At 40.5% G+C, this 14,268-nt stretch overlaps 1 protein-coding gene across 6 annotated transcripts in view; it reads right to left on the minus strand.

The window, feature by feature from the left end:
• Positions 1 to 487: 487 nt before the first annotated feature.
• SYNE3 (spectrin repeat containing nuclear envelope family member 3) overlaps positions 488 to 14,268 on the minus strand; it is an 87,337-nt gene continuing 73,556 nt past the window's right edge. For all 6 annotated transcript variants that reach the window (XM_049828765.1, XM_049828771.1, XM_049828770.1 and 3 more), the window contains exon 18: positions 488 to 11,517. In XM_049828765.1, coding sequence (XP_049684722.1) covers positions 11,320 to 11,517 — 198 coding nt within the window. In that variant the 3' untranslated portion in view covers positions 488 to 11,319. The remainder of the gene's footprint in view (positions 11,518 to 14,268) is intronic.

Raw genomic sequence — 14,268 nt, forward strand, 5'->3', positions numbered from 1 at the left:
ATGCTGCAGCGATTACTCTTCAAAGAAATCAGCAGTGGTTGAACTAATACACTGCTCGCTCACTACATGTGATTGGAGTTAACTTCAAATCTGAGGCTCTCAAAAAATTCCCCTTTGTCTTAGCTTGGTTGGGATTGAGGGAAACCCTACAGAGAGTGTCAGAGGCCAACACCATAAGAAATCGTAGTGAATAGGAATATGATTTAGCAAATTCACATTTTTTGGGGGTCTGGTAGAATCTATTCAAACAACTGCACAGTCTTACAGAAAAGCTGACATTTTCTATTAAATCTTACAGGGCTAGAGTGAAGTAGGTACATTCAGCACAACCTTCTTTCAGTGATACATGAGCAGAGAGGCAGGCAGCAGAAAATTTTATCCTTGCTTCACTTGTTCTGGGTGTTTCTAGGTCAGCCCAAATACTCTGATGGTAAGAAATAAGCACAGCAAAAATGTGAAACCACCCCCCAGAATAATTTAAAAGGCCTTAAAAAGAAATACTTTTGTGTTTATTTACTGCATTATAACTGCAACGTCAAATATAACTATATTTTCATTACAAAAAAGGACACATGCAACAAAATACTCTGATTTTATAATCTGATTCAACACAGTCCATTGGTAACAGTGGAGCATCACAGAACAGTCACAAGGCTAGAGCTTGGGGTGATGAATTTCCAGTCTCTTTATCCTACTTGCAAACAGCAAAGCCACATCATATTTTATTTGTCATCGAGGGATAAACTTTCGGAATAATGTGGCTTGATCACAGAAGGTCCCAGCTGCCCCTTAACTCCCCAATGAGTCTTGCAGAATCAGATTTTTTTTACTTGAGAAAATATTATGCTTCTGACAAGGTTGAGGAATAGACAGTATTTTCCAGGCAGAGAGCAGAAATCCTCCCATGTTACGCCAAGGTACAAAGCAAGGGCCTCTGCTTCACAGGTGCACAGAAGCCAAGGCTGTGAGTTACTTTATTGTTCTGAAGAATGAAATCAGGCCATTTTCTGCAATATTGCACTGCAGCTTTCTATTATGTTCATCTGCGCACGGGGCTTCAATCGATTTAATCTGGCATTTCAGCTACGGAATAAATCCAGAATACATGGGAGGACATCACAGCTCAGAAAAGAACACAAAAAATTGTCCTGAAACTCTAAAAATATAGCCTCTTAACTAGTTAAAAGGCCTTGTTCTTCATTAGAAAAGGGTCTTGTTCTATCACTGCTATTCACACATCATAGGCTCTTATTTTTAATATTACCCATGAAATTTCATGGGAGTATTGGTGAAATAAGGTCCTAAACAGTGTGAAAAAACTATGGAATCAGGCACCAAAATGGCATAATTTCGAGGGTAAATGCTCCTGACTTTCAGTCGAGACTTTTTAGGAAGTGTCACATAACACTGTCCAGCCTTTCAAAACAATGACCTGATTTCTTTCCGTACATCTTGCATGGCATAACAGTAAGGATGACTTAGCTCTACCAATTTAAATAAAAAATAAAGTCAGTCTTTTTATGCAGCTGCATTTTTATACAATTTCGTAGAGTCAGTATACAGAAGCTTACAGCTTTTTTGAGATAACTCTAGCAAAGAGGAGGATATATATGAAAACAAAGAGTTTCAAAACTACATGGAAATCTGTAGAATAAAATATATATCTATATATCATTTCCTAACACAAGCAATTGGCAGTTTAGAAAAATACGATTGTTACAGTCTTTCTGAATCAATAATTGTAAAAAGAAAGGATTTAAAAAATAAGTTCAGCTTTTCAAAAAGCTGTATTTTTAATAAGAAAATAGACTGGTCCACATTTCCCTGAATAAGCCAGAAAGGTTAAGGAAAGGTCCAAGCAAGACAAGGAGTCTGACTTAGACTTGATATCAGCTGTGATAACATGCACATGTACAGAGACAGCTGCTTGGCTCCAGTATTGTTTACTTTAGAAATGAGCCTAATTTATCACAAATGTATTTAAAAGTCATAAATAACATGAAAAAAGTGGAACTGGTCCCTGCAAGGCAAATAATCATATTCATACAAGCAAAAAGTGACATCAATCCAGTTATTTTCTTGTGACAGTTAAAAGGTATTTGGTACCCAACTGTTACATTGAACGGCACATGTATAAACACAGATTATTATTACAGACTCTGCTATCAGCTACTATACATAAACAAGAAGAGATGTTCATGCTGTAATTGCCTCTAACATTTTTGTTCTACTTGAATATTAACATTTACAAGAAGCTGAGGTGGAGACCTGAATTCAAGCCAGGATTTCAACATGCAAAATGCATAGGGTTCATGGGAAAGTTTCTGATCCTCCCTATTACTGACATTTGCAAGTGGATAGGAGCGCTGAAGAATTTTAAAACCATTCACAATATGAGTTTCTCTTGTGAACAGCCTTAGGTTTCCTCTCTGCCCAGAGGTGGGTGATATAACATGGGACACTCTGGTGAAATTTAGATCCACATCAATAAACCTCCCATTCGGGAGGATTCACATTTTAGTTCCAGGTCACTTCTAAAAGAAGGTAGCAAAATGTACTTCAATATTTGCTGATTTTTAAATTAAAAGCAGAGAATGGTTTGATTGCAGAAACTTCACTCCAGGCTGCTCTTAATAACTTTTAAATACATCGATTAGAACTTCTTATTAATTCTGTTCAATGTGAGAGTAAATCCCTTCATTTTGTTGTAATCTTTGTGAACTGTTTGGGATATTTACTCACCCTATACGGGAGCCTTAGCACATTTCTTTAAACTTTCTTCTAGCTTGAAACTAAACAAAAGCACAAAAACTGATGGAAGCAAGATTGATGGGGTGTTGGTGAAGGGATCCAAGACTGTTTATAATCCAGCCTTGTGAATTAAATTGGGCCCGAGACAGCCAGCTGCTTTGAGGAGTGAGGACAGGTCCCCTGTAGAAGCACTGTACGTCAGTTATATTGCTAGTAAACAACAATGAAGCTTCTGGGTCTCCTACCACTTTTTAATGTCAATAGAGTGTTATGTCTTACAAAAGGCAATGACAGCAAAATGCAACACCTGTTGTTATTGCTTGTGTAATTGATTCACAGTGGTCCAGTACACCCAAATAAACAAATGAGAAGAAGGTATGTTGCTGGAAGGGAAGCTTTGAGGCTAGGCAGGTAGAGGGTGCCCTCCTGGAATCACCTGATAAACTCAATTAGCGCAAATTAAAAGGGGAAAAAAATGGAAAGAGTGACGCTGATCAAAAGGAATACATCCGCTGAGACAAAAATGATCATCAGGGTCTTGGAGCAAGACAAAAGTGTGTCTTTTGCCTTCCAGTCAAGCACATGTACAAAATGGAGGTTGGTGTTTGAGGACAGACACACAGCTAGTACATGCAGCATCCAAATACCTTTGGGAACAGTCAAGTGCTCAAGCAGTGACTCCTGGGTTAAACTCTTACAGGCTCTGATCTTGGAAGGTGATGGGAAAATCATCCCGGGTGCTTTTTGCCTTGGAGACTGAAGTCCTAACTCAAAGCTTATTAAAGCTCATTAAAGCTTATTAAAACACATACCCCTAAACTCTTCCAGCTTCCCTTTAAGACACAGTTTCTCTTAAAAGCTGCACGTGAAATTTTCATTGAAGTGGAACATCACTTTTCTTTAAGTAGAACAATAATTACACTCCCCATTACATATATATATGTACATACATTTATACATATATATATATTTCATGGCAATGGAAAGTACCGTACAGAGGTGTTCATTCATATCTGTAGTGAAACCAGGTCTGTGGTGTTCAGTGCTTATTGGACTTGACAAAAGAAATAATTTGATTTTGAAGGCAGGAGTCATTTAGGAAAAATAACAGGTCCGACCCCTGAATTCTAGCTGGAGGCCTCCCAGCAAAGTGCTGGTGAGGGCGGGTGGCACTGCAGCCTGCCTTCAGTCCCCAGCCTCTCGAAATTCACCTCTCCCTTTTAACATACAGCTTTTGATGGAGCAAAAAGGAACTAAAATAAATGGTTTGCTATAGGGCTTGATAAATGAGTTGTGAAATCAGTTTGTTAAAAGCGACCATTTTCTTTTTCTTTCTTTTTTTTTTTCCACCTCAAAAAAAAGGGCCCTGGCTTATTAGGGTGTATAACAGCGACATTCAAACACTCCCAGCAGCTCAAGGGCACACACCCCGGAGAGTCCAGCCCCAGGCCCAGCAGCACATGGGAGTGCTTACACAGGCAGTGGCAACACCAGGATAATAGAGCTGAAACTGAAACACCGGCCCTCCTCCCTGATTAAGGGGCAATTTTCTGCACGCAGTAATTGGATTACACAGCAAAACCTGCTTAGAGAGAAGAAGAGAAAAGGGTCTGGGCAGGCTATGAACAATGCTAACGGCAAGGCTTTCATTATTAATAATTGTCAGTTAAGTGACACCCTCCCACTCCCATCTGCAGATGCGAATATTAAGGGCAGTCCCTGAGCCAACACAAGGCGGATGCGGGTAGGACATGGCCAGAAGACTTGGAAGAGACAGCTGGCAAGGACCAGAGTCCCCTCAGACAGTGATGAAGGCTGTTTTGACACAGGGGGCAGCAGAAACAGGCAGAGCATCTGCAGGAGGAGCTGCAACAGGGGAAAAATTTATTGAATTTCAATTTATTGCAACAGGAGCAGATTTTTTGCTCTATTTATGGAGGAAGAACTGGCACTGAAAAAAGTTGAAAGAAAGGTGACAGGAATGATCAAGGGCATGGAAGAATTGTAACATGAAAAGAAGCAGAAAACACTGGGATAATTTACTTTAGGAAGGAGACAAAGCCAAATCTCCTCTGCTCTGAGAAAAGAAGACAAAGTATGGTCTGGAGAGGGGAGTGCCTTGGAATCCACACACAGGGGCCAAAGAAGGAAAATCAAACAACCCCCACCCCCCAAACAAAAGGTTTCTGCTTCAACACCAATTCTGGGGAATACTTTTTTCACACAACTCGCAGGAAGGATGTGGAACTCACTGTCATGAATGGCTCTGAAGCCAGAAAGCCACTAGCATTCAGTAAGGCACTGAACAGGCTCGCCCCCAAAATCCCGAAGACTAAAGGCAATAGCTGGCATTTACTTGCAAAGGAACAGAAAGCCTCCTACTTCAGTTCTGTAATGAATCTCTAATTCCTAAGGATTGAACAGAGACCTTCATGACAATCTTTCATGACAATCTACAACAGCATTTCCTGCATCTTTTCCTGGAGCATCAGCGCCTACCACCTACCATTAAACTGTCACTGAGGGGGTTGATTTAGCAGTTTCTTCTGGATTTAATGAAAAGAAAAAAGCACTCCCAAGACTCAGATTTCAGCTAGAGTGAACTACCCTGAGGGGAGCCTCCTTCCACAGTCAGGGATGTGAAACTGGACAGTGCTGACAGCCACTGTCAAAATTTTGACTGGCAGAGCAGGTCAGCAAATCCTTGTTCCTGTGTTATTAGTCCTGGGTTGCTCTCATTATGCCAAACCTACATGTTCATCTCTTGTGTCGAGATACCACGCTGCCTTTTGAAGACCTAATGTCTCCTGCTGCTTCCACTGGGATGTTGTACCCTCACCTGTGCACTTTCATCTCACCCACGGTTTACTAGGAGGAGGGTGGTTAGCTCACAGATACAGTGAGCTAAATCTGGCATTTGCTGAAGTAGGTTAGGTTACAAAGGTGCCATTTAGGCTACTGCTTGAATTGGTATATTCCTAATAGATATTCCTTTTCTTTCCAGATCTACTGATATCCCTCTGGTAGACACATATCCGTATTTTAAATTGGATAGACAAGAGATAATAAAAAAATCAACTGTATGACAGATTATTCCATCCTGCTTTGGATTATTTTGGGGAAAATGCTATATTCAAGAATCTTTTGTTTTGTTTTGTTTTACCGTTAAGCAAGCATGAAATAAGCCCACAATTCTTAAACATACATGTGCAAGTCAAAAATCCTTGTGCCTAAAACATTCCACACAGTTACCCAACACCTACAACTGATCTGTTTATAACCCAGTATAACCAACAGATAATTATGTTTAAATATGGCAAAAATAATGATTGGTTTCTGAATGAATTGTGACGTCCATACCAACAATGTTATCTTCAGTATTTTAATCAACTGTTTTCTGAGAGTGGCCAACTGCTGACAGATAAATTAATACAATAAACTTGTAATGGCTCAGCGGAGGTCAATGATCTGAGAACTACTAAGAATATCCTTGACAGCCTCCAGCGACTCTAGAAGCAGCTGATATAGTTCATTGGGCAAATGTGTTTTCAGCTGCAGACTAGCAACTGATACTGTCCAACGGACAGTAAAGTCTCCAAAAGCAGTTCTTACAGCCAGCTGGGTACCTAACCTATGACCTGAAAGACACCTACGATGCCTGGCAAAGATAGGTGGGGTATTTACACTAGCATTTCTTGAAAGGCAAAACTGTTTCTCCAGATTAATTTCAGTCTGTAATCTTCAGTTAGTCCAAAAGGTTTTGTTTGCTCCGAGAATCTCTGCCATACAGCGTTTTTTTTTCTTGAGAAAAGAAGACAATGTACTCTCTTGTCAACACAATTTAGAAGAATGCCTGTACACAAACTCACTCTTCAAATCTCTTCAGCGCTAATGAGATATGTATGCACACACATCGAAGGAAAACATTTCCTATTTAATACTGAAGAAGAGATCAGATGGAGGAAACTCCTGAGGTCCTAGAGCAACTAAAGAGAACATACTCTTTTTTCTGACATGCAGAGATTACCATCTGCCTATCTAGTGATGGCCATTTTTTGGAGACATTTCTTCTCTCTGAGGTCTTTGACTACCCCAGTGAATAGGATTAAGGAGAAGCAGAAAGCCATTCTAAAAGCTCTCCAAATTATTCAGTGATCATCAGGTGTTTCTACTAGTTAGGCTAGTAGCTTTCTTTTCAGCCCCAAATGTTTGAATTTAATAAGCATCTCAGGGCAAATAAGCTAGTACTTGGTAGAAATCATGATTGCTCTGGGGATTCTGTGCTAACAGGGGAATACAATATTTTTAATGTGTGTGCATAGAACTGAACATGTTTTTCATACAGAGATTTCTGGAGAGGGCATATATAAATAACATTTAATACAATCTGAATTGCTAGCTGGAATCAGAGAAAGGGCTATTAATAGACATGTGGTACAATAGCAATTTTCTACCTCACTGTATTGCAGTCATGGAAAATTCTGTTGAAAGCATCTGGCTACAAAATCAATTACAATTTATAAATTAGGCTTGCTTTCACTCTAAAGGCTGGGTTTGAAGTGTGCCTTTGGGGCTGTGCAGACTTCTTACTTTAACGCATGGGCACCGGAGTGCAGGATTTTGCCTTCAACACTGAAGGGTCATTAATGTGGTCAATCAAATCCTGGGTCCAATAGTGCAGGCAAAAGAGCTTGGAGAGATGCACAAGAGCTCTGCTCTGTGAACAGGGTGGTTATCTGCATGCAGTAGAGACTACGTGGCCTGAGCCAGATGCACAATTTACAAGTTTAAACATATTCAATCTATTTTAGAGGGTTTTAGCACCCTCTGACAGTGGTTGGATCTGGATTAAAGTAATGCAAGCCCTCAGTTGTGGATGCTTATCTGCTTTGTGCATCCTAGGTTTTTGGCAAGGGATGTCTTAAGGCAGCAGCCCCAATCCAAAGCTGAGCTGTAACACATCTCGGTTATGTATGGATGTCAGAGATCCATGAGCTGGGGATTTTATAGGCACAAAAGTGAGGGTGTAACCCCCAAATCATGTGTGAGCAAAGATTCAAGCATGACGAACAGTGCTCAAATTTTAAGGACTGACTTGGAAACAGTATGATTTAGTTTATGTTTTGAGGAATCTGAGCTTTGTTCAGTTTCCTGGAAGTTGAACTGGCCAGTTTCTTCTCATTATTCCAATTACTGACTTTAAGTATTTACACACACTTCCAGAAATCAGTATCACAAACTTCTCAGAAGAAACCAAGAGAATAAAATAGAAAGTAAACTTTGGATCTACATTTCAAGCTTACTTCTGTGATTTTTTAAAAAAATTCTTTCTTTCTTTGAAAAAATCTCACACCTGAGTTGGACAGGTGAGGTCAGTGACATTATAGAAGAGTGAAATTGTTCTGAGTGAGATGATCATCAAAGTCCTGTGATTTGGAGAGTTTCCATTGCAAAGAAGTAGAAAGATTCATCACTTAAGTGAGATATTTAAATTACTTAAATTAATGAGAATGGATTTGCTGAGATTTAAAGCAAAAAATTCCAAGATTACAGACTGGGGACTTATATAGAATAAATTGAATGCAAGCCCAGCAGCAAAAGTGTGTTTCTAATTTAGTTTTGGTTTGTTGTTTCTTTTTTAAACCTGCCATCAAGGTGACGATGCAGTTGTTCTGTTACGGTCCTCTGTGTAGAAATTTTTTCCCCCAGTTGCATACTCCTGTGGTGTCAAATGCATTTGTGAACCCATAAAAATCATCCAGATCAGAAAGGCTGGGCAGAAAGAAATCTGATGTGAGATTTTGTGCTTTCATAGAAAAAACTTGTCTATCTCCCTACTGATTTTCACTTGCGGCCATATTATTCATCATTATTTTTACTTTCTCACTGGCATTTTACTTTCATCACCTGGAACAGCTCAGCAAAACCCAGAGAACTGCAATGTAGCTATGTCAAAGAAAAGCGTGTGCAGAAGTACACATATCCATAACCACATACAGCAGGTTTTGTTACTGCCCCTCCTCCCCCACACTTCTTTTCTACTGGAGCATTTAATTTGAAATGGAGATGTGTGTGATGAGTAGCTCCTTGCACAGCCACAGGGGTTTCTTCCCTCAAGGCTGGCAGCAATTTTTAGAGGAACACTGTGGGAACATGCATGGCTCTCACACAGCTAATCAGAGGCGAGAAGGAGGTATGTCCTCTGCCACCAGAAAGAAGGAATTAATTGCAAAGAAGGAATTCATTTGCCCCATTCTCTGACAAATTATAGCTCCTCTCCATCCGGCTCCTTCATGAAAGAAATCACAGGCCTTCCTTTGCTTCCTGTTTAGATGTGTATGTCTTAACACGCAGTGTACATCGATCCTCTCTCAACTTTCTGCTTTCAGCCCCCCTCTGCCTGCTCTCTAGAGCTCTTCTGCTACCTCCTGACAGTCAGGTTTTCATCTGCATCAGTTCAGCTCCTCCTTATGCTCCCCTTGCATTCTACCTGAATACCTTCACCATCCCTGCTCTCTCTCCTCTAATTTCCAGTCTCCTTTTTACTTTTAGCAGAATTTTGGCATTTTTGTCTAACTCTACCAAACCCAGTGTAGTCGGAAGCATTATTAGGAACACAGTGAAAGAGTCCTGGTGGTAGAAGAGTCTCCTCAGAACACTAGTAAGAGTCCATGTTACTTGCCCCATTTTAAACCTTACTGAAGATAAGCTGTTTAATGTGCAATAGTACCAATACTGTAGCAGGGAGAGGGAACTAAAAAGATTCAGAGATTTCTCCTGCATAAAGCCTGTATTATTGTCCTCTGTGTTCATCGTGACTCATTTTCTTAGGCTTTATGAATTGTTGGACACCTCTCTTCCCTATTTTTAGCTAGTCCTCTTTCACATCTGCCTGTTCTCCCTTCATTTTGTGCCTATAATGAGCTCCTTGCTGCTATACCTCCCTATTCTACCCAAGTTTGCTTCTTTAGCAAAACTTTCATGGTTTTGTTAAAGAAGTATGACTTCCTTCTTCAGTCCCTCAGCTACTACATAATTTACATAATGTACAACAGATTTAATATTATTTTGCAACTTATTTGGAAAACAACACTGAATACACCATACTGATACCCAGAAGACAAGTTCCTCCTGCAACATAGCCATGATGGGAAAAGTAACTGTTTCTTCTGTTAATTTTTTTTTGCATGACTACTACTGTGGCTAAAGACACCAGACAATAAGGAATAGCTCTCAGAAATGGCACAAAATTTTAGAAATTACCTTTTCTCTCAGGAGTCAGTTAGGCAAAACACCACTAAGAATGGTTTCATCACAGTAAAGTGAGAATTGCTTTTACATTAAAAGGCAATGTTAAAATGTACATTCAGGCATAAGGTTAGGTAAATACATGACAAGTTGTCATCATCTTAAGAGTTTAGACTATATAGAAATCTATGCTTGACTGTCTTTGATACAATCAGTTTACATCAGTTCAACAAACCATTAATATAAAAACATCCTAGGAAGGAATCTTGTTTCCAGGGTGGTATTATTAAAATACTTCAACTTTTGCTTTGCTGACACTGAGCCAGGCTGCATCCCACTGTTCAGGCTTTATGATCCATTACCAAATGCCTTTTTATAAAGTAAAAAACCCCCCCTAAACACACAAAAAAACACAAACAAAAAAACCCACTGCTTTTTAAAGACAAGACCACTGATATAAGGTTTTGTTCAGTGCTCACAAACTTGTTCAGAAAATTATGACCTGATTTTAAAGTTCTCCTGTTATAGAGATGTTAAAAATATATATATTCTGTCTTCCCAGCTTTCTTCCTGCTGTATTCTACCTCTCCTGATTCAGGTGGGCTGGAGAACACAGTAACTGGGAAAGAAATCTGGTAAAAAAAATGAGAATAAGAAGAGGTCCACCCCCACTCATACTGAAGTCAGTGGAAACATTTCCATTACCTTCTGCAATCCCTGCATCCAGATACTGAAAAAAAAGAGCTCAAGATTTCAAATAGAATAGTCCCAATTTTCCTTGGGCTGAATGTCAACCACTGTATTCAAACATGACTCTACTCTACCTGCTCTCCAATTTACACTCTGCTGCATGCCCGCATCTTCTCATACTTGGTCTGGCTTTGGTTGTAAATAACAAAAATTTAATTTAAAAATCACCCAAAAGCCCCACAACAAAATCAACGTTCAGTATTCCTCACTGAAAGATGGCAGAAACAGAAATATTGCAGGATTATCTCCAAACAGTGGATGAGTGGATGGCAGATGTTAGTTTGACCACAGGTATGCGATTTTTTTTATATATATATAAATCTATCTCTGTACATACATACACATACACAATCTCTATATATACATTATAAATATTATAATAAAATACTGTAAAAATATTAAATTTGCTCAAAAACCTGATTAAAGTGGACTAATCTTATGTTGCATTTATGTGACCTATCCAGTTGATATGATGGCCCTGTTAGAAGCCCTAAAATTTACAATACTTGAAATTGTTAAAAAAAAAAAGAGTCTATATTTCTGAGAGTCACCTCATGCCACGCCAAGAAGTTAGGTCGGAGGTGGGCCGTCGTATCTCAGCATCAGGTTGAAGGACCGAGCAAAGTTGTTGGCCAGTGTGCAGCTGTGGGTCTCCTCTGCCAGGGGCAGGAGGAAGGCCAGGAGCAGGAGGAGCAAGAGGAGCAGTTGCAACGGTAGTGCTGCCCAGCACACCCGATGCAGGAATGAGCAAATGCCTCCAGAGCGCTTCTGAAAGACACAAACCAAAGAGCAACTCAGAAAAATAAAGACCTGGGCAAGTGCATTTCAAATACATCAAACTGCCAGGTTGGGCAGAACAACCCAACTTGTCCAGAGCACAGCGTGCCCTGGGATCCAGCCTGGGTGCTTGGTATGCTGCAGCTGACTGAAGATGGTGCTTAAATCATTTCTTTTAGGAGAATATTTCACTCTCTTAAAGAATTCCCTGCTGCAAACTGTTGTCTTCTAGCAGGAAAGCACTGCTGACTTTGTAACAGAAGAACACAATCGCCTCCGAGTCCATTTTCCAATTACAAAGTGGTGGTTACAAATGCTCACGCCAAAGCTGCCAACTGGTCTCCTCACAGACAGCGTTCAGCACGGAAGGTCTGCATTAGTAACTCTCCTGTCAGTAAAATGAGAGTGCTGATGCCTGCAAGAGAGGACCCAGCCTTCTGCTCTCCATCAGCAGAAAGGAGCTTCGTTTCCAGCTCATCCAGCTCACAGTCATCTTCCCAGCTGCAATGTACTCTTTGGATCCTGACTCTGGGGTCCATGAGGCTGGAGGTCAGAAAAAAGGCCCTGCAGTGCAGCCTGCCTCAATACCTCTTACACTTTACCAGGCCCATCTTAGACTTTCACATGATGCGAGAGAATGAGAGAAAACACAACACTGACAGTGAAAAAGACATTAAAGTCACATTTATTGCTGAGCAGCCATGGGAGGGACACACAGTAAGTCCCATCACACTTTTCTTTGTGCTGGTGCAAATCTAGAGTTGCTCAGTTAACCTCATGAATTTAATATGGATTAGTATGACCAGGAGAAAACATATTTGGGGCTAAAGAATTCAGAAAAGGTCAATTAAGAAGTAAGATTTCCACTGGCAAGATTCCTGGATATCTCCTGCCAATGACCTGAACTATGCATGTTTCACACACACACACACACACACACAAAAAGGCCAAGTCAACTATCTGTAAGGGAGTCCTGAAAAAGAGGGGTCATCTAACATGGATTTATACTTAGAACATAGCAATAACACTTAATGTGGCTACAACATTAGGTACCAACCTACAGCACAAATATCAATGCAGAACACCCACTGAAATGAGACCCACATTTTCCACAAGAGGAAGTTAATTTGTTGTGTTCAAGCCACAGGTGATCTCAGTGCTGCAGCAAAATCAGGGCTTCTGACCTCTGCTGGATGCTTGACTTAACAGGCAATGCCTTTGTCCCAGTATAGCACTGCCATGAATAGTCCATGGGAAACACCAGCAGAGAAGATAAGGAGCAGAATGATGGTAGAGGAAATTACTTACACCTTTTGCTACTTTTTAAGGATCTCTTCCACTGCTTTCTAAATTTCTCAGTCTTTTGTAGCTCAATATGCTTACAGAATTATGAAGGCAAATATATAGCTGCAGTTAAGAGATCGTGAGACAGTTGTGCTATGAAATCCTTCTTCTGTTGTAGTTGGTTTGCTTCCATTATATCGAATCGCTGATGAGATTTAATTATTGTGTCAGGCAGATGTAGAGGTAGCAGAGCAACAGCTGCTTGCTCTGTCATTTCTGGCCCACAGTATCTGAGTTGTAACTTGCTCACTGAGGCCAATGAAAACTCAGGTCCCTGGACACTGGAACTGTCAGTAGTTAGTGGGCAATGAGTACTTGTCAGTGTGTAAGTGGGACAGACTTTAAACACTGTTGGGCAACTTCCCTGGGTACAGCTAGCATTTATCCACAAAATCAAAGCTTCACCAACCTGGCTGCATCACAGGAGTCATCTGCTCCTACTGTGATCTGTTCTCAAACACTAGTCAAATTACCAGGCGTAAGTAGCTGTACTAACAGGACTTTCCTTTCTCTAGTCCTGGAGCCCAGACCTGAAATCCTTCATCTCCCCTGGATTTCATCAGCCTATGGGCTGAACAAAACCTGCAGGGCTTCTGTGTTCATAGTCAATGCTAAAACAGTTATGCGTAAGGGCAACAGCGACAGCTCTTGGTCAGAGCTTTCTGGGCTTGTCTCTGTAATGCCATGAAACAGCCACTCCCCGGTGTAATCAGTATAAACCAACGGGCTGTCACTGACAGCTTGTTTTCATTGACCATTTCTCATTCGTAATTAACCACTGCATCCATAATATGCAGCAATATGACAAATACATTTATTATAGTGTCCCATCTATAAGGAAGAAGGCCCGTTCCAGAAGCCACGGACAAGTTTGTTTGTATGCATTAATAGGTGTAGTTCTGTTGATGGAAGATCAGATCAGTCTCACCTCTGCCTTGGGACAGTTCAAACCATGCTCCTTCTGCTACCACTAAGACATAAGAAGACTTAATGCTGATTTTGTTAAAGGGTAGGATCCTGCGACTGACTGTTCAATAGTTCATTATGGCTGGAAGTCTCAAAAATGTTCTCACAAACTCAAACTGGGAATTAGAAGTCCACCTCTCACTGACAATTGTGAGAAGGACTACCAGTCTTCCTAGCAGTACCTAAAACTTTTGCTCTACAGCTGTCAATCCTTTAGCAATGGTTTTGAAAGCTACTTCAATCTGAAACTATTCTTTCATTACCAGACCAGCTGCAACACCTGTCTTCCCAGTTATCTCTTTCTGCCTATGAACTGGTGGGAAATAGTGGGCTTTTCCAGCTGTGCCTCATCTCTGTTCCTGTCACAGCCCAGGGAGCAGGGGTCTTATGGTCGCTCAGGTTTGCCACTGGCTTCCTATGATGACCACGCTG

The sequence above is a fragment of the Accipiter gentilis genome, chromosome 25, assembly GCF_929443795.1.
Source record: "Accipiter gentilis chromosome 25, bAccGen1.1, whole genome shotgun sequence".
NCBI lineage: Eukaryota > Metazoa > Chordata > Aves > Accipitriformes > Accipitridae > Astur > Astur gentilis.